Genomic DNA, 19,980 nt, shown 5'->3' on the forward strand with positions numbered 1-19,980 from the left:
TTCCACGTGATCCCGTATGGCTGTGCTAAGCCATAGGGTCAGTAATGCTCTACCTCTCCTAGTTTAAGCAGGAGGAAATTACTGCTATACTGTCTTATTAAGTAGAGCAAAATTAGTTCTGGCAGATGGCAGGGCCAGGAGCAATGGGCTCAAGCTGCAGCAAGGGAAGTTGAGGTTGGATATTAGGAAAAACTCTCACTCAGAGGGTAGTAAAGCACTGGAGCAGGCTCCCCAGAGAGGTGGTGCAGTCTCCATCCTTGGAGGTTTTGAGGACCCGGGTAGACAAAGCCATGGCTGGGATGATGTAGTTGGGGCTGGTCCTGCTTGGAGCAGGGCTTGGATAGATGTGACCTCCTGAGCTCCCTTATTTTCTGTGATTCTTTGATTCTATACATTTTTCTTTCCCTGGGATTTTTATGCAGAGTAGCAACAAATCTGCCAGCCAAAGAGTGCCACAGATTCATCTCTAAACGCTCTGTCAGGGTCTTGCTTTTCGCTGTTGCTCAGCCTGCATTATGTGAAGCCTGGGTGCTTTTATGTACAAACTTTAATCTGTCCAGCTGTAACTATAAGCATGTTAAGGGATATCAAGATGTACTGAGCGTGACCTGCTTTCAGAAGCCAGAAAAACTGTGCCCATGTGATGGGTCATATGTGGCACGTAAGGTGATTTGCAACTAAATTTTCTTCTTGAATGTCTTCAGCGTTGTGTCCTTGGAAGTGAAGCCGCTAGGTGCCATGCAGGCTCTGGCTATTTAAAGCTTGCCCCACACTGCTGCACTGATGTATGGCTAGGGGCCGCCTCGAGATCGGAGGATATCCAGTGTCCACAGATGTAAAGTCCGTGGTTTGTGTTGATACAGGAAAAAGTGTCCAACTCTATGAATTTTTGGAGAAAAGTCATGAGAGTGACTGAACGATAATACAATATGTAGCAAGAGTCTCAAGGAGCTTGGTCTATTTAGCTTGTCAAAGAGACGGTGAAGGGGACCCAAATTTCACGGGTCCCTCAGTCTCGCAGGTAAAGGTGCAGCATGGTCCAATGGCTGGAAGCTGAAGCTAGATGAGTTCACATAAGAAATAAGGTGCACTTAATGAAGCCCTGGCACATTAAGAGATCAGATAACGTGTTTTCATAATGTTTTCTGGCCCCATCTATTAATCCTAAGGCCATGGCAGGACAAGGATGTGAGATGAACCATCCGACTTCAATGGACTGCTGAGCGGGTGCTAGGATCATGCCCTTGGGTGTTAGGCTTTTTTGTTCATTGACAGCTCCTTGCCTGCTGAATGCGGTAGGTCATCCTGTTCTTCACTTTTCCAAGGCTGCTGCTTTTAATCATTTCCTCTCTTCCATTCCCTGATTCTGGGGACCACAGACAAAACAGGAGATGATTTACACACACAGTGATTAGATCAAGATAAATCATTGGTTAAAGCTGAAAGGTCTGTGACTCGTAATTAAATCATAAGATTTTTTTACGTCACTTGCTTCACTTACCAAGGAAGTGACTGTCCCTGAAGACTTCTGTGTCTGGATGAGAGGTGAATTGGAGAACTGCTCAGAAGAACTGAGCGTGTGCTGGTTCCTGCACTCCAGCTGTGCAAAGAAACCTTCCCGGTGTGGCTGGATGAGGTTAGGAGGCATGGATGGGCGATTGTCATCTTAGAAATCATTCCCTTTTTAAGATTAAAATCATCACAGGGTTGGTCAACAACAAATACACAAACAAACCTGTTACCTGTGCTAGTTTATCAACCTTGTCCATTTTTATCCTTGCCCCGATGTACATGTTTGAAGAGACCAATAAGTTTGAGACTGCACTGGTGCAAGAAAATTCTTCTTTTGCATCGCTTACCTGCTCCTTACTCCGAGAGTGACGGGCGTGACAGTGAAGGGATCCTGTCAAGGATGCTTGGAAAGAAAACTGAGTCGAGCAAAAAAAATAAAATAAAATAAAGATGCATTATAGAGGATGCGTGTTATAAACTTTTTCTCTAGGATGGTTCCAAGCCAGTCAACTCTGCATTTTTGGAAATCTTAAAGCTGAAGTTCATTTATGTTTGCATTTCAGAACCTCTTCCACCATCTCACTGATATCCAGGGGAATGGAGTAGTGAAGATACCTGATGCCAAAGGAGATGATGCCTGGAAGGTGTACTTTGATGAGACAGCCCAAGAGATAGTGGATGAATTTGCAATGCGTTACGGCATAGAGTCGATATACCAGGCTATGACGTAAGATCCCCTTCACATCTCCCCGATCCTGAACTTCTGTGCTCACTAACTGATTTCTTCTCCTGGGCCTAGTAGATAAGACCCTGGCTACCTTGCATGTGAAGTGGGGACCTGTTCCCCACCTGGGGTGGCAGGGACTCTCTGGTTTTTGGACTAGAAAGCCGCTGAAAATCCTTCCAACCCTATGATTCAGTTCAAGAGTTCCTCCTCTGTTGGTTATTCAGTATTGCTGACTGTCCTGGCTCAAGATTTCCCCACTGGCTGTTACATTTTGGGGTTCTTGTGTGTAGGAAGGGCAGTCTCTCTCTGAGACATCATCTTCCTCAAAGGCTTGAAATCAATGTGTGAGGACCTCCAGGAGAACCATAACTAATAGACAGCCCTTTCTACTGGGGCTTTAATCTGAACAGCTGTATCTGTGCTGTTGATGTAGATAAGCATGAACTTGATTCCCATCAGTGAATCACTGCTGCAAGATGTTCACTTTTCCTGGTCATTGCACAGGGAGGTGTTCAGCTTGCCCACTCACCCAAATGAAAATGCCTGGGGAGTGAGAGGAGACCGTGGGGAATGAAAGCATTTGTGACTCAGACTTAACACCTCTGCTCTGTCACTGCCATGAGAAACTCCTGCAAGGTTGCGCCTGGCCAGGACGAGCAGTTTACGTAGGAGGGTTTGACACGGGAGACGGCCTGGGTTGTCCTGTTCGGTCCTGTCTGGCTGAAGGCCTTCCCTAGCTCCTAAACTCTGCCAGGGGTTTGTAATGAACTCATTTTTTTCCAGCAGGGAACCTATTGTACTGCATTTGCTTTCTGTTTTTAGTGAAATATTGAAAGAGGCAGATTAGCTTGAAGAAATTCACCTTTGAAGTTGGAGTTTCATTTCGGGGGCTTCCCGAAGCCCTTGAAGGGAATGTAATCTCCATGCAGATATCTTCGCTGTCAGCTGTGCCTCAAAAACCAAAGCAGGAGGGAATTACTGACATGAGAGAGGCACTGGTCAGGTCACGGGCGCTCGTGGCTGGTGTGCGATATCCAAGGATTAGTGGGAGCGTCTGCATTTCATAAGTTGTGCTGCCTCTTGAGAAGTGACAGAAATTCACATCAAGCCCAGACAGCATCTCTCCAGGGACTGCTTTTGGGTTTCATGTATTTATTTTATTTTTTAGGAAGAGTGGAAATAGTTTAAGGGGTAGGGGGGGGCATTCTTCAATAAACGCACCTGCGAAGGGCCCAGATGAAGCGAGGCAGGTGATTATGTGGTGTGTCTGTCTAGATTTTCAAGCTGTGGCATCCAAGTGTCTAAGCTGCCTGACAGCCTGATAGCTCATGCTGTGGCATTTGTTTACTGGCTTTTTTTTTTTAAGTATTCCCTGTAAAGCTCTCAGCGAAGGAGAGCGGGCATCTATAATGCAGGTAATATGGGAGTTAGTGATGCTGTTCCCTGGGGAGGGCGAGGGCGAGGATCTGCTTTCTGCTTAAGGAAGCTCTTTGGAGTTTAGCTCGCAAGTTCCAGGAAGCTTCTTGCACAAGGGAACTTGAAACATTGCCCAACTTTTCAGTGTCTTCCTCTATTTGTTGGAATTAGCCTTTTTTGTCATGCAAAATATTGTCCGCCTTAAGCAATGATTTCCCTTATTTATAACAGATTTTCTTTGATTGTTTAATCACTCCGCCAGCCCAAATGCTGCTGGAATAGCATTCGGATTTCCTGCAGGAGGTTTCCTTGCACATTCATGAGAGCAATTAAATGAGAAAATGCAAATGAGACCAGGCACTTCCTGCAGGATGGCAGGATTAGCCCCAAAGAATTAAAGGAGAGAGTGATCTGTACAGCACAAAGATACTGGGATACAGATCCTGCTGCGCTTGGGAGAGGGCCTTGGCGTGTTGCTTAGGAAGGTGCTGCCAGCCATTGGGGGGAACAGTGGAGTTTCTTTCTATCAGATATTGCTTCCCAGAATTGTGCCCTGGAGCAAGGGGATAATCTTGGGTTCAGACTTGCTGGCAATACACTGCCGAGTTGAGAGGCTCTTCTTTAGCTGGAAGGATTTATTTTGTTGTCATCTGTTCAAGTACCATATTTACTTGAATTCAAGATGACCTTCCTCCCCCTTAATATGGTGGGGGGACACCCCTCTTCTTGGATTCGAGTATGAGGTGATTGGGGTGGGGGTGGCAGCTGCTGTGCCTCCAGCCCTGATCCAGGGTTGGAACTGGAGCTACAGCTGCTGCCTCTACCTCCTCCCTGCAGCCTTTGCTCCCCTGCTTGCCCCCCACCCCTGCCTCTTGCCCCCTGCCCCGTCTTCCCACACCAAAGGCTGGAGCAGGGCTGCAGCCAGAGCAAGGGTAAGCAGCAGGGGAGCAGCTTAAGGGAGGGAAGCGGGGTGAGAGGTTGCAGGGGGGCGGGCAGGCACAGGGAGGGGGGAAGGGGTGGGGACAAGGTGCAAGGGGGCAAGCCCCGCTAGCTTCTTCCCTGCCACCGCTTTCCATGCTGCAGCAGTGGGGGGGAGAAGGGAGGGGGGAAGATGAATTAAAGATGATCTTCCAATAGTTGGATTCTACACTTGGAAAATTATAACATTCATACATGTTATAGAATCTAATTTTGGGGGGTTAGTCTTAAATTCAAGGTCATCTTGGATTTGGGTAAATACGGTATTTTTGCAGAAAGGCTTAGTATAGAAGGAGGTTCCCCTATGCTATTTAGTGTAAAATCCCCCTGTATAGGTAAAATTCTGGATGAACTGTATAGCCACAATCGCTGTGGTCCTTAGAGGCATGCATTGCTTCTGTTACGGGTCGCCCTGTCCCTGGGGCCCAGCAATAACCTTGTAAGCTGTACGCCTCGCTTGTAGGGGCTGCGTAAATCATGGAGAAACTAAATAATTTTCATGGGTTGGTCGCGGCATAAATCGCGAATTCCGTGGATATTTCCTGGATGTGCTCAGTGGCCCCTCCCCCTGGTGCTGATTGGTGGAGAGGCCCTGCGGGGGGAGGAGGGACGAGGAGATGGCTGCCATCTTGTCTACTGCCCTTCATGCCGCCCTGCCAGCTGGCACTGTGCCCCCTGGGCGGGCTGCGGGGCTGGGCCGCAGCGACAGTGCAGACCAGTGCCTCCCACTGGGGAGCCAGCATTTTATTTTTATTAAGTTTTTTCAAGTTGGATTCCCGAAATCCGTGGAATCGCAGATTGATTGAGTCGACCCTTACTTGTGTCTTTTATCTGCGTCTGTCCAGGCATTTTGCATGTCTCTCCTCCAAGTACATGTGCCCTGGCGTGCCGGCTGTGATGAGCACCTTACTGGCCAATATCAACGCGTACTATGCGCACACGACTGCCTCCACCAACGTGTCTGCTTCTGACCGCTTCTCAGCCTCCAACTTCGGGGTATGTTCAATGGTAGCTGCTCTACACTGCAGTTATAGCCAAACTCACTTGATTTACTTGTTTTTCGTTGGCATCTGACTTCCAATAAATCGCTCATCCTGGTTAAGGAGCATTGTGTCCAAGAGCTGTTTTGAGCCAGGGAATGCATATTCATGAAGCTGGAAAACAGTCGTTGTCATCTTACTCGCGTATGTCGGATATTAATCAGTGTAAAGCATTGTGATGGTGGCACTCTGTTCCAATAGCACCAGAGCCCAGATGGTATGGAAATGAGCACGTTATATTAAACTCGGTGTGCTTATGCTGTTGATGATATACACTGCGTGAAGGAACGGTTTCAGAACTCGGGTTGAAAACAAAAGAGCTTTTTTTTTCCAGTCCCGTGCTTGGCGCTTGTGTAACTCGGTTTCCACTCGAGCTTTGCACTGGCTTAGTAAGACATGAATGAAACTGTCCAGACCCCACTCCCCCTCCCATTCAGTTGTTTTCACTGTGATATGCAGCACTCTTTGGGACTTTGAGGACTAGCAGAGTAGACTTTGGTATAGCCCAGGCTCTACTATATGCTCCGTCCCATGTGGCTGAGTGGGAGAGAGTGCAGTCACGAATGAACCCAGCACAGATTTGAACTCAGCATGGAGCACAGAGACTGGTAAATAAGTATAAGTGTGTAGGCATTTTGCTTGCTTCGCTCGCATTAATCTCATCTGCTATCCCTATGTATCAATGAAATTTGCTTATTATCGAATGGAAGAAGTTGTGGTCGGATAAAGAAAAGCTGTGCTGGCCCGGAACAAGGTTTCAAGACTGGGTCGTAGGTCCAGTGCCAACACGAGCGAGGTGGAGAGCCTCGGAGTATAATTGTAATGCCTAAATGACACGAGCGGGGTCTTGTGTCACTGCTGTGAATCGGGTGCTTCTGTATGTGTTGCTTTGTCTCGGAGTACGCTGCTCTCCTTAATGTTGTCATTCTCTGTCCAGTCTTGGGAATAGTGAACTAATTCTGGTCTTTCAGTCTGGCTGTTGAATGGTACGTCTGTCTCCGAAGGGATGAAGGGGGATTTTTCCACCCTTCCTAATGTCATCCTGGGATTATTCCTGAGGCCCGTGCAGCACTGACTTCAGGACTCTAGAAAAATATTGTTTTCTTTGCAAGGTTGTGTGATAGAATATATCCATCGCTCTTCCTCCCACACTTCTGTGACCCGACACTAATTCTCTGGCATTGTGCTGGTTATTTTAAGTGTTCATTGGATCTAATTTTCAGATGGAGCATAACACTTATTACTTTTCTTCTCTGCTCAACAGAAAGAGAGATTTGTTAAACTTCTGGACCAGCTGCACAACTCTCTTCGGATTGACCTCTCTACGTATAGGGTAAGTGGAGTACTTTTGGCTGCTCAGGAAGAGGACGGGAAGAGTTCAGAGCCTGGGTTTTTCTCTAGCACGTGTCACTATTTTAGACAGAAGTCCTGACTTCTGGAAGCATGGGCGCCCACTCTTTTTTCCTTTTGGTTAAAAAGCAAACCATCCCTTTTCTGCCATTTTAGCTCCCTTAAGTTTTTCCAGAGTAGTTTGAGATTCAGAACTATGTCCACCTTTGCTCCTTGTGTGACAAGCTGCCATCCCGAGTTAGTGCCTTTGAGTTGAATGCCAGCAGAAGCCCTGAGCTGGAGTCTGAAGGACGTACCTACCACAGGAGAGCAGCTTAGTGCTGCAGCCTCCTGTGGCAGGGTACAAGTCTGTGAGTGAGCCCAGCTGCAGGTCTGACCGGAGTCTGAGCTGCATCCTTTGCCTTCAGTCGGTAAGATGTGTTTGCAGGCTCAGACCCCTGCAACCCCTCAGACAGGTCGTGTGTGCAGTAATGGTTGCCTCTGCTGCTCAAAGAAACCTCCCTTTTAAATCCACTTCACTTCTTCTTGCTCTCTGTTTAGCTGGAAATCTTGTCCTTTCCCCTTGTAGGCACCTGCATAGAACAGCCGTTGTTCATTGCAGTTGGGGCATCGGTGGAGCTTGTCATTTGATGGCCCTAGATCGCTTATGATTTTTTGTCCTAGATAGCCCTTAAGCATGGTGTTAGGCACTTTTCTTGCTCAGGATAGTTGACTAGGACCCCTGTCAGACATGCAAGTAAAGGTGCAATGGGATCTGATGTGTGCACCTGGCCACACATTCAGTTAATGGCATGTTAGGAACCAGTCATAAAGTTACTGCACACTTTTGTGGAACAACTTTGTGGCTTGTTCTCTGTTTTATGAAGCCATGAATTGCTTTACTGTGTGGCTGGCTCACAACTTAACATGTCATTAACTGGTCAATCACATGTTAAGTGTAATGTGCATCGGGAGCCTTGGATGCATCAGAGACTTGATTTAGCAAGGGCAATGCATGTGTTCAGCCTGAGCAAAACCAGTGGTTGCAGCACATCCTGCAGTTCACAGTGTAAAACCAGCCACTCCATGGTCCCCACAGCAGGGCAGGGTGCAGAGAACAAGATCTGCGGTCTGTTGTAATGTAGTTTGGGATGGAGTTGCAGGCACGACCCTAGTAACCTCACACCTCGGGCTCCATGATCCAGCACAGACCACGCCTGCGTTGCGGTTAGTGAGGAAGGCTTGGAAGTCAGTATAGTCAACTGCCACTTACAAAAGAGCTTTGGAAGACCCTGTTCCCCTCCCCTCTGCTCCCAGAAAGCTGATTTCCAGCAATGCTGTGTAGTATCTGCAGCATACTATAGGAAATACATGTACACTGAATTGTAGTCTCTCTTGTTTGTGCTCTGAGAGAAGGAAGCTCTTTTGATGTGCTCTGAAGTGCTGCCTGTACATCAGAGGATTATCATCAGGGAGCCCCGTAACTACAACTAGTGGGGTAACACTGTTTATGGGTAGGCAGAAATTAGTTAATTCTTGCACGAAATGCAAGCCTGGTCTGCCAAAAATGGCAGCAGAGTATGCGCGTTGTGGTAAAGTGTGATTAGCTCTAATTTGTATTGATGAGTCTTGATTGCAATAAATGGGCTCCTAATTAATTGTCCCCACCAAACAGCTGATGTTCTTTCTAGCTAGCTCTGATGCAAGTGATTCTCTTAGTCAGGTGTTGGGCATGGCACGTGCTGTGCTCACGGGCCTGTTGTTCTGGGATGCTTGTCGAAGTTCTGCTTGCTAGTTTCCATGTGCCAGGAGGAAATGAGCATTTCGTTTTGGGAATGTCCTTTCTGCCCGGTGCGTTGAGCCGCTCTTGCCCCTTCAGTTTACAGTGCTCGCCATCCCGTGCTGGTTGGTGCCCGGAGTACAGGAGAGAGCATGCACGCGCTGTTGTCCTGACCAGGGAGTTCACCTGCACGTGCCTGTTCTTCTCAGCTATTTGTGCGGGCTGTGAGTAGCTCTTTCAAACGTGGTTTCCTCTTTGTGCCCACAGAACAATTTCCCAGCCAGCAGTCCTGAGCGGTTACAAGACTTGAAATCCACAGTGGACTTGCTGACCAGCATCACCTTCTTCCGAATGAAGGTAAGGAAGGGGCGGGAGGTGGCCTGTACTCATAAAAGAGAGCGTCGCAGTGAACATCTAACCCATCGTGCCCATGCCTTACATGTATTAGGCACTTGGAAGCAGGGAAAAAGCAGCATACATCTCTTGCCGTCCAGATAAACTCTTATTGGTGTTTCACAACATCCTCAACTCTTCAGGCAAAATCGATAATGTTCTTTCATCAAGGTTTTCATATCATAGACACTGCGTACAATCGCATTGGGAGGCATGTGTTGTCTCTTTGAAGGTAGCTTCTCACACATTCACTTACTTAAAATGATAGAAACTCCTATAGAGCCACATGGAAAAAAAAATCAATAAATAGCAATTAAGTTTGCAGCAGAACATCTCTTGACTGATAAATATGTTTATAACTTGTAGTAGCTCTCATGTAGCAGCATCCCTTGAAAGAAAGCAGTAGAGTCAAGATAACATTTTTATTAATAAAAAGATCCCTGAGCTGATACTTAAGGTCGTTATGCAGCATTGAAACATGCTTTTTTGTAGTTGCATTTTGTTTACCACTACGTCAGGGTGTGATTTTTGAGATCTTCAACTCTTCATTTCTGTGTTTTTAACCTCCTGGTTTTTATAAGTTCTGTAGAAGGCGAGTACACTGTCACTTGCTAATCTTAATCCTTGCCCGTTAAAGCAAATGGATTTATCATTTATGGAGTTACAAATCATCCATTTCATCAAGCCTCACTTAACCTTCCTTGCCGAAAAACAAAGGAACAAAACTTACCACGCTGCTTCCTCCCAGCCCTGTGCTCCTGTTAACTCCTTTTAAATGTTTACTCTGTTTTGCAAGTCCTCAAAATGTGAAAATTATGCTTCCTGATTCATAAGGCTAAGAAGTTAAAAGAAGCTGGAATGCAGAGCAATAGCAGATTTGTCCCAGGATAGCATCTCGTCCTAAATAATATGCCTGCCAACCCTTGTAGGTCAGGAAGGCAGCATGAGTTTAGTTAAAATAATGAGTCTGTAACAAAAGACTAGGTCTACAAGAGGAGAAGGGGTATGGCAACGTGTTGTAAATGTCTCTGTCAGCAACTTTAAAATGTGGATTAGAGTTATCGGTGAAAGATAAAGTTTAAAAAAACCGTTATTGTTTACTGGAGACTCTGCCCATCCGGTGTCATGAGCTCTGATGGAGTGTCCCCGGGAGCTTTCCTAACAACAGGGAAGACGGTGAGACCTGGGACACGAGCGTTGGAGTCTGTGAGCTTCACTACAGCTGTGTGTGCCCTGTACTTGTGCTGCTCCCAGTGTCGCTTTAGATAGTTACCTGACCCCCAGCGCCAGTTCATGTTCACAGCCCTCCAGCGAGGGAGATACACATCTGTCATCCTTGCTTCACAGTTGCACTGAGCCATGGATAAACCAAGGCCAGATACCTAAATCTAAACCAGATGTCTAAATGGGATGTGGGGAGATTTGTAGGTGCTTAAATCACAAAAAGCAATCCAGAACCTGCCTGCTCCAACAGCCACAAAACTCATTAGGTGCCTACATGCATTCAGCCCCTCCTTCTCATGCGGTTCAACAAGGACAAGTGCAAAGTCCTGCACTGAGGAGGGAGCGATCCCCTGCACCGGTGCAGGCTGGGGGCGACGGACTGGGCAGCAGCTCTGCAGAAAAGGACCTGGGGAGGACAGAAGACAAGAAGCTGGACAGGAGCCAGCAGTGTGCCCTTGGTGCCAAGAAGGCTACCGGCATCCTGGGCTGCATTGGTAGGAGCGATGCCAGCAGGTCAAGGGCAGTGATTGTTCCCCTCTATTCAGCATGGGGGAGGCCACATCTGGAGTCCTGTGTCCAGTTACAGAAAGGATGTGGACACTGGAGAGAGTCCAGTGGAGGGCAACGAAGATGGTTTGGGGGACTGGGGGACAGGACTGGTGAGGGGAGGCTGAGGGAACTGCGCTGATTGAGTCTGCAGAAGGGAAGACCGGGGGAGCCTTCACCTCCCTGCAGGGGGGCTGCAAAGAGGATGGAGCTGGGCTGGTCTCAGTGGGGGCGGATGGCAGGACAAGGAGCAATGGGCTCAAGCTGCAGCAAGGGAAGTTGAAGTTGTATAGTAGGAAAACTTTCTCACTAGGAGGGAGGTAAACCACTGGAATGGGTTACCTAGAGCAGTGGTGGACTCTTCATCCTTGCAAGTTTTCAGGCCCCAGGTAGACAAAGCCTTGTCCGGGATGATGTAGTTGGGACTGGTCCTGCTTGGAGCAGGGGGTTGAACTAGATGTGACCTCCTGAGGTCCCTTCAACCCTCATTTTCTATGATTTGGGACCTGAGCCTAAGCTACCATGCCTATGTGGAGCACCCCAAGGTGAGCAGCTGCATGTCTCCTCCCCCCTCTCCCCACATCATAACCTCTGTTACGATCCTCCTCTGTGATGGAGCAAGACATAGTCTTTGTCCAAGCATCTAGTAGGTGCTGGTGCGGGAGAAGTTCTCTGAGCCCACCTAACACACCCGCGGCGTTGAACTCGGCACGAAGCACAGGAGCCACAGTCGTTTCCCTCGATAATGCGGCAGGTGGAGGAGGAAGATTCTGGGCTGTCTCGGCCTGAGGAGATTCAAACTAGCATCTTGCACGTCTCAGGCTGCCCGAACCACCAGGCTTGGGTGGGGAGTCTGCAGCCCTCCTATTGAAGCTGGACTCTGCAGCCCAGAGAGAGCCTGGCTCTGGTCTAGTTGATCAGGCAGTTGCCTGGGGATGGAGCCCAGGGCTCTGGTCCCTGCTCTTCAGATTATTTCTGTTTCTCCAATTGTCTCATATAACCTGCATCAGCAGCCCAAGGAACGGGACTCTACTCTCTCAGCTGAATTTCCACCAGCTGGGCTCCCTCCTGCACAAGCTTTCTGGCCCCACGGGTCTTGGCTGCACAGAGCAGGAGGAGCGCGAGGGGTCCTCCGCCCACACGTCTCACTAGCCTGGTGAATAGCGCCCTTTTTGGAGGTAGAAATGTGGGCTGAGGAGAGCCTGGAGCCCACTGCAGTGAGTCCCTGGGTGACTGTGCTGTCACATAAATGGTGGGAGACCGCACCAGGTCCTGAGCTCTGCATTTACCCTCAGAGGGCTCCGGGTGCCGGGTGCACACCCGAGAGGCACATCCTGTGCAGTTCTCAGTCCGATGCTGAGCAATGGAGAGGGACGGGAATCCAGGCACACGCCTGTGTTTCCTATGGGTCCTTGCAGGTTCCCCTTTCAGCCTCCTTCTCCCCGTGATACGGAGGTACCGAACTAGGTGCATTTAGTTTCAGGGAAGGGAGCTGAGTGGGGTGGATGGAGCGAATGATAGCAATTTTCAGTTATTTGCAAGGCTGCCATACAGAAGAGGCAGAAATGTCCCTCTCCCTTGTCACGGGGGCAGGACCAAAGCAGTAGGTTCAGTCTGAAGCAAAGCAGGTGGTGATTAACTTTCAGAAAAAAAATCCAACTCGTGCGAAGAGCAGGACAGAGGAAGCGATTGCTCAGGAGGGTCCTGGACTCTCCTTTGGAGGTCTCCCAGAAGAGGCTGGATAAGGATGGATTAGAAATGGCACGTCCTGTATTCGTGCACTGCACTGGATGGTCCTTGAGGTCCTTTCTCCCCTTATGTTTCCGTAAACCATATCTTGTGATTAACTTCAATCCTGCTTCCTCTCAGGTCCAAGAACTACAGAGTCCGCCCCGAGCCAGTCAAGTCGTGAAGGACTGCGTTAAGGCCTGTCTCAACTCGACCTATGAATACATCTTCAACAACTGCCACGAACTGTACAGCCGCGAATATCAACTGGATCCTGTGAGTAGCAGACAGATGTGCAGAAATCAAGGCCGCCAAGTGACTTGAGTTAATACAGTGAATATAATTACTGGAGCTTTCCTAACTTCCACGACGTCTTGTGGCTTGCAGTTTTCCAAATGCAGTTTCATCCTAGCCAGTTGATGAGCATTGATTGGGCTTTGAATGAAAGAAGATCTTTATTTTCCAGTAACTAATTGCTTTGCAGATCACTTCTGTGAGAATCAAACATTTATTCCATGATTAGAGCGGATATTTGAAAGGGGAGATTTGACATCATGTTCCGTAAGCAACTGCTAATTAGAACAGATACTAGGCTAATAGAGAAAATTGGGTTAACACGGCATACACTTGGTGCTAGATGCTTGTTGCATTGAAAATTGGGTTAACACTGCACGCACTTGGTGCTAGATGCTTGTTGCATTGAATCTCATTTATGATGGGGGGGTTGTGCTGCGGTTGCTGATCTGTACAATAAGCATCAAGACCTAAATTGTTAAGTTTCCACTTGCTGTAGCGCTTTCTTTTTGGCAGGATGCAGGCGGGTGCGTTTCTTGTCAGCCCTGGTAGAGAAGTAAATATCAACCATGCAACTGGAAAGTTCAAGATATTCTAGGTTGGAAAGTGTTAGCAACAACTTCATCAACTTGCCCCTGCGTCAAAACCAGAGGCAATTTTTAATACCAAGTGCCAGACTTGCCCTTTAGCAGCATGACTGGTATGCCAGGATGTTTGTTCTCCATCAAGTGACTTGTCAGGAGGGAGACGGGATGTTGGATCCTTCGGCTGGGGGTGGCATATGGAGCGCACATGAAACAGGCGGCATGATGAGAAGTCGTCGTCTGGTTTAAACTCAGTACTTAGTTTCCCGTGGCTTCCTTTTCAGAACAAAAATCAGGATCTCCCTCCAGAGGAGCAAGGCCCCAGCATCAGGAACCTTGATTTTTGGCCCAAACTCATCACTCTGATAGTTTCCATTATAGAAGAGGATAAAAACTCATACACCCCTGTCCTAAACCAGTAAGAAGTCTCCATGTCCTTTATGGCTCGTACTAGAAGTAGCCTCGTTGTTTGTTCTGCCTTTTGTGTCATTTGTGTATTGATAGAGAACACTTATCTTGTCTGTCTGTCTTTCTGTCTTATTTGTCTCTGTCTATATAACTAACTTTTTGCTTGGGATGGAAGAGTTTCAAAAAGTTCAGTTTCGATGGAGTTTGTACCCCTACACCTTGCTTATTTCAGTCCTGAGCTCGGTGAGACACCTGAAAACGGGGTGAGAGTTGTTTTTTCTTGTGCAGTTTTCTGGGGTGCACTTTTGAAACGTGCACGTTTGGTGACAGCGTTTTGCACCGGTTTTGGAGCACCGCGTTTTGTGCTGTACTGAGATATTGCAGCGGGGCGGTTTGGGAAAGGGGACCCCTGAGGAGGTGAAAGACAGACATCTGATGGCCCTCTGTAGGGAGAGGGACAAGTTATGGTTAGGGATTATGGTTTTTAACATTGCAGAGATACCCGATTAGTGTTGGCAATGCTGTGCAGTAATCCCAACAAAGACTAAGGAGTCACTTGTGTAAGGTGGAAAAGGAAGAGGTGTAGGAGGGAGAAGCATTGTGAGCTAACACGGCAGGGAATTGCTGTATGTAGCTGTTTTCAAAACCAGGGACTGCGTGGCTGGCATCTACAGGCCCAGAGCAGTCTTGGCAGCGGAGGTATTTGCAGTGTGGCTGGCACCGTGTCTCCTCAAGATAAAGGAAATGTCCTCCCGGTTGAACTTTTCAGCACATAGATTAGCTCAGGGCTGAATGACATCGCCCCTCGTTGTGCACCCCACTAACGCCTCTTCCACATTGCTCACTCAGGTTTCCGCAGGAGCTTGCTGTTGGGAAGATCAGTGCCGAAGTCATGTGGAATCTGTTTGCCCAGGACATGAAGTACGCCATGGAAGGTGAGCGTCTCCAGGGTCTTTCACCGCTGCCAGACCACCTCTAAGGATTAACCTTTTTATGTTCCCCTTCTGTACGAACAGGACTCGAGGCAGAGGGTTACACGGTGATCCTTCCATACCACTGTCTAGAGTAATTTTCCGGTAGACATCAGCAGCACAGGTCACGGAGCATTAGGAAGTGCAGGGATGGCTACAAAGCTGCCTAATCTCTCCAAGCCTCGGTGGTCAAAACCTCCTAACTGTCACCCGAAATAAGTGGAAGCTTATAGTTAGTTTTCCTGTGCCGGCTGTGGGCACCGGAGCAGCATGGCCTCACTTTTGCTCCTGGCTCTTCTCTTTGCAACTTGCTGGACAGAATCGTTTGGAGCTTGCAGCTGACGTGGTTTAAAACTGCTGCTAGTTGCTAAAATTAGTTTGCGGCTGACACTGCTGGAACAGACGCTGCGCGCCGGTGGTTTCCTGGCATAGCAAGGGTTTGCACCTTCCTTGTGCAGCAATCTGCAGTGATCTCCATCATGCCTGTAGAGGCTCCTACCTCAGGAGGGTCCAGACTTTGCCCAACTCAGCTGGCAAGCTGTCAAAATGTGAAAAAAGGGCATAAACCAGGGTAGGCCTGAGCCCTCCCATCTCAAAGGGCCACGTGGTCATGGAGGCAGCTGGTCCCAGCATGCCGGGCTCCATCTCAACTCTGTCCGGCTGGTTGGGGAATCTGTTCTTGGTGTGAATGCTTACCGTGCTTGGGACCAGGAAGGTGCCATAATTTTGTCTACCACAACTCCAGTCTGTTTGTCTGCAGGCCATCAGGTAATTCTTAAATGCCTCGTCCGTGACAAGCAGCTAAGTGTAAAGTCCATTCCTTGATCGTTCGCCTCTGGTCAGTGAGAAAATCCTCTGGCTTGAATCAGTTGTAGGGGTGTTGGAGTAATACATAAGATACCGATAGGCTCCTTGGTCTCCGTCCCCAAACTATCAAGACCGTCTTGTCGGTAAGGAAGGATTTTACCATCCCCAGAAGCTCGAGTTATGCCTGGAAGAGCCAGGCCGCTCCAAGGCAGATGTCTCATTCCAGTAGTTGATTTTGGGGGCAGCTGAATTTCATTAGCTCTCGTTAGGGAACAGTCTTGCACAGCACAGCCTCCCTCCTGTGGGTGCAAGAGCAGTCCACCCCCACTGTATGATTTGACCATGCTGGGAGTTTGGTTTGCTTCAGCATTTAACAAGCCAGGTCTTTAATCCAGAGCTAATTGTATTAAAACGGAAGGTTCCTGGATCCGCTGTCCCTGAGGACCACGTGTGCTGCGCTCAGTGCTCCTAGCACACTTGGTACATGCAGTTGCTCTCAGTGTTTTGCCCCAAGCCTGTTCTGCTTTTCTCTGATTCAAGTGAGCCGGCTGCAGCTGGAGAATTGACAGCCCTGCCGATGAGGGCTGTGTTTATCCACGCTGCCGCAGCACAGGGCAGGGTCACCGTGACACAGGGTAGAGCCGGGGGAGGCATGCATCTGGGGGCAAGTGGGGGAGGTTTGCCGTCAGGCTTGTGTAGCGCCCTGCTGCTTGGCTGAGACAGCAGCTGGTTGACAGGCAAGAGCAATCATCTCTTCCCCATCACACTGCGCTGTTTTGGCTGGCCGCTTCCCAGCTCCTTCCTGTTTGCAACCACTGACCGTGCCAGGAAGGCAGGCTGGAAGGGTGCTGCTTTGTGCTCTCCTGCCTCCCGCTGTCTTGCTCTCTTCTCTCCCCATAGCCCCTTTACCACCATCCCTCTCACACCTTCTCTGGCTGTTCCCATGTGCTCATAAAACTGCTGAGCACCTGTCTCCTGTTGCATCCCATGTTACTATGCACCGGACATTGCCTCCCGTGTGTCACCATCAGCTTAAACTTGCTGTGGCCTAAAGCAAGAACTTTGTTCCTTCTGAGCCCTGCCTCTCCCTCGTTCCAAGTCTCTTGCTGACGATGCCATCCTCCTCCTCTTGAAAGCCCCAGACCCCTTAGCTGCCGTATGCTGAGCATACGGCATAGGGTAGTGGCCGCATCCTGTTACGATGTCCCTCCTTTCGCTCCTGCCCGTCACTGAAACTTCATTGATTCCCATCTCGGCCCCTGCAACTCCACGCTTTTTGCCCCTCTGCCTTTCGACTCTGCCCCTCCGTGCTGCTTCTCTGTCCTGATGGTTACAGTCCTTGTCCACATCCCGGTCAGTGCTGCTGCTGCTCTTTCCAGACTCCTCTTATTCCTTCGCCGTGCAATCAAGGCATAGCTGCTATAAATTGCATTTCTAATTATTACACGACTTTGACTTCGGAGCTGAATCTCCTCTGTGAATCTTTCCAGCAGATGGTCAGTGCCCTGGCTAATTCTGCCTCCAGCCCATGACTCCAAAGCCTCCTAACTATGACTCCTACCAGAGGGTAGGAGGGTATTGCCTTGTGGGTTTTCCCAATGTGTCCTGGCCCCGTTCTTGCTGTCCTTTCAGCTGCAAGTTTCTCAGATTTGCTCTGTGTCTGGTACCACGCACCATCCCCCAGGAGCACGGGAATATATAACAAGTGCTAGCAGCAAGAGGAACGTCGATTCAGAGTTTCCATTTATAGAGCAGTTTTGGGTATGTCGTGACTTGTGAAGGAGAATCTAGCGGACTGAAAAGGATTTGCCGGATGAGGAGCTCCAGGACGTGCTAGATGGGGCAGTTTGGTGTATTTGCACCTGCTCAGTTCCCAGTAACATGCCAGTTCGTTCCTGAGACTGGATCTTTGCAACTCTTTCCATGCAGCAACTCCGAGTCTAGGCCAATGCGACTCTAAATCCTTTTTTACTTCCTAGAAACCTACAGTGCTTCTCCCCTGGGCCCCCCACCCCCAACAAGTTTTAAAATAAGTGAAAGCGTCATTACTCTTGTTGCCTTTCTTTTAAATTCGGGTGTTCAAGTGAGATCATTTTTGTTCATATTTGCTTTTAATAAAACATGCAATGAAGTCATATAAGGACAGATTTTACCCATCTCGGCTGTGGCACTCAGGTGTTTGTAATAGCTTAACCTTGGTTCTTCCTTTCTTTCAACAAAGCTGTGTCCTGAAACCAAACTCCGCGGCATTATCAGTATCTGCCAAACTCTTGCTCTTCTCCAGTGTGTCCCAGGGCTGTGTGCATTTATTTATCATGATAGAGCAGCAGCATCTTCCCCCAGCACAAGCCAAAGCATATATTGCATAGGAAATAAATGGGGGAGTGAGGGGAGGGTATAGTGTGTGTGCATGTGTCCACCCTTGTGAAGGTAATTACTCTCTCCTAATTGTTTTCATCGTGTTTTTCCTTGTGTCTGTTCCCAAGTTCTGGACAAAATGAGCTCGTTCAACTTGCCGAGTGGCAAGTTCCTGCCCTTTGGTAGTCTCTAGCTGCACGTAGGTAGAGAGCTGCTTCCCTTGCTTTGACCCTCTGAAAAGTAGTTGGCTGTAGTGTACCAGTGGCCTTGCACTGGTCTGAACTTGACCTGTCAAGATGGTCCGGCAAAGCTGCTTATGCCACAGGAGGTGGGAGAGCTGCTGTGAAGAAGACTCTTCTTGCCAGCTACCTCCAGCGCTGGCTCGATGGTGATGTCCAACATCCCGAGTGATTCGCAGTGGGACCCCTCGTTGGGACCTGTGAACTGGCCAAAAATAAACGAGATCCCCTGAGCTAGCTGCCTGGCCAAGACGACCTACGGGTTTCTGCTTCTATGCAGTGCTGTTGCCTCCTCCTGAACTGGGACAGAGGCAGCCTGAGCATTTGTTTCCGATGGCATTGCCAAATACGATTCAGTGTAGAAACAGCCTAGCGCCTGACTCTGGCTGGTTTTGAACCATTTCAGTAGTCAAGGCCAGCAGCGAGGCCTCTGCTGCCAGTCCTGCCAATGGGCTTTCGGCAGAGGGTTCTGGTAGGGATTCGAGTTGCATTGATTTCCCTTGCAAATTTTAGCACCTTTATGTGGTCCCATTATTGTGGGAACCCAGCACCACACAGTCATGAACATAATTATCCTCTTGGCACCTCTGAGCTGGGGAAGTGCTGTTATCCTCCCGTTTATCAGCGGGAGAGCAGAGGTGCGAAGTGCATGAGGACTACATCCAAAGAAGCACTCAAGCGCTTCAAAGTTGCTGCACCTAAGTCTTGCAGAGGTCTCTCAAATCCTGGGCTGGTGCACACATCTGTGCCATGTCCCCAAGCTCACTGTCTAAGGGGAACCATTGTGGGCTAAGTATTTTATATAATACTCAGAAGGCGGAAAAACTGGCCTGGTGAAAGGCTGCTGTGTTTGTGCCCTTTGAGTAGTGAGGAATTAGGTGAGCATAAAGCGAAGTTATCAAAAGTCTGTGTTTTTTTTTATGGAGGCTAATTTTAAGGTGCCGTGGTGCCTAGGTGCTCTGGGCGCTGCAGATGACGGGGGCAGGATGCTGGAGAGATGGGTAGAAGACCCCACACCTGAGTGAGGGTAGAAAGCTCACTCTGCTCCCGGTTGGTTAGGTGCTTAAGCAAGTAAGTTGGCACAGGTTGGGGCATCATAAAAGTCAGAGTCCAGTGCCAGGCCCTGGGGGCACTGAGATGGGCCATGCTGCAATTGAAGACAAGAGGTCATTTTCAAAGACCAGCGTTGCATCGTAACGTGCAGGGATGTGGGTTGAGGATTTGGTGAGATTTATTCCTTCTTTGACATCCTCGCTTGCTGCCGCAGGGAGGGAGATCTGCTCGGGAGCAGCACGAGAGAGAAGTCACCTGAAAAGCGGGGCGGGAGGGAGTGTTTTGTGTGCACAGAATAACATGGAGAAAACGTACGTGCTAAATGTTGAGCGCAAAAGGGATGCGTTGAGGAGCCCTTTGCACTCTTAACGAAGAGGATTCTTTGGCAGGAGGAAGTAAGACGTGACAATTGGGAAATCCCAGGCTGCTTTAAATGCCATTACATGTGTATTTCCGTGGGTGTCCTTGGGTTGAAGAGTGGTTGCAAAGAGGACGGAGCTGGGCTGGTCTCAGTGGGAGCAGATACAGGACAAGGAGCAATGGGCTCAAGCTGCAGCAAGGGAAGTTGAGGTTGGACATTAGGAGGAAAATCT

General features: G+C 48.8%; 1 protein-coding gene across 3 annotated transcripts in view; it reads left to right on the forward strand.

The window, feature by feature from the left end:
• UNC13B (unc-13 homolog B) overlaps positions 1–19,980 on the forward strand; it is a 300,680-nt gene that overhangs the window by 220,288 nt on the left and 60,412 nt on the right. For all 3 annotated transcript variants that reach the window (XM_059725356.1, XM_059725357.1, XM_059725358.1), the window contains 7 exons: positions 2,076–2,239; positions 5,479–5,629; positions 6,938–7,006; positions 9,050–9,139; positions 12,815–12,949; positions 13,836–13,969; positions 14,809–14,894. In XM_059725356.1, coding sequence (XP_059581339.1) covers positions 2,076–2,239; positions 5,479–5,629; positions 6,938–7,006; positions 9,050–9,139; positions 12,815–12,949; positions 13,836–13,969; positions 14,809–14,894 — 829 coding nt within the window. The remainder of the gene's footprint in view (positions 1–2,075; positions 2,240–5,478; positions 5,630–6,937; positions 7,007–9,049; positions 9,140–12,814; positions 12,950–13,835; positions 13,970–14,808; positions 14,895–19,980) is intronic.

This window comes from Alligator mississippiensis, chromosome 3 (assembly GCF_030867095.1).
Source record: "Alligator mississippiensis isolate rAllMis1 chromosome 3, rAllMis1, whole genome shotgun sequence".
NCBI lineage: Eukaryota > Metazoa > Chordata > Crocodylia > Alligatoridae > Alligator > Alligator mississippiensis.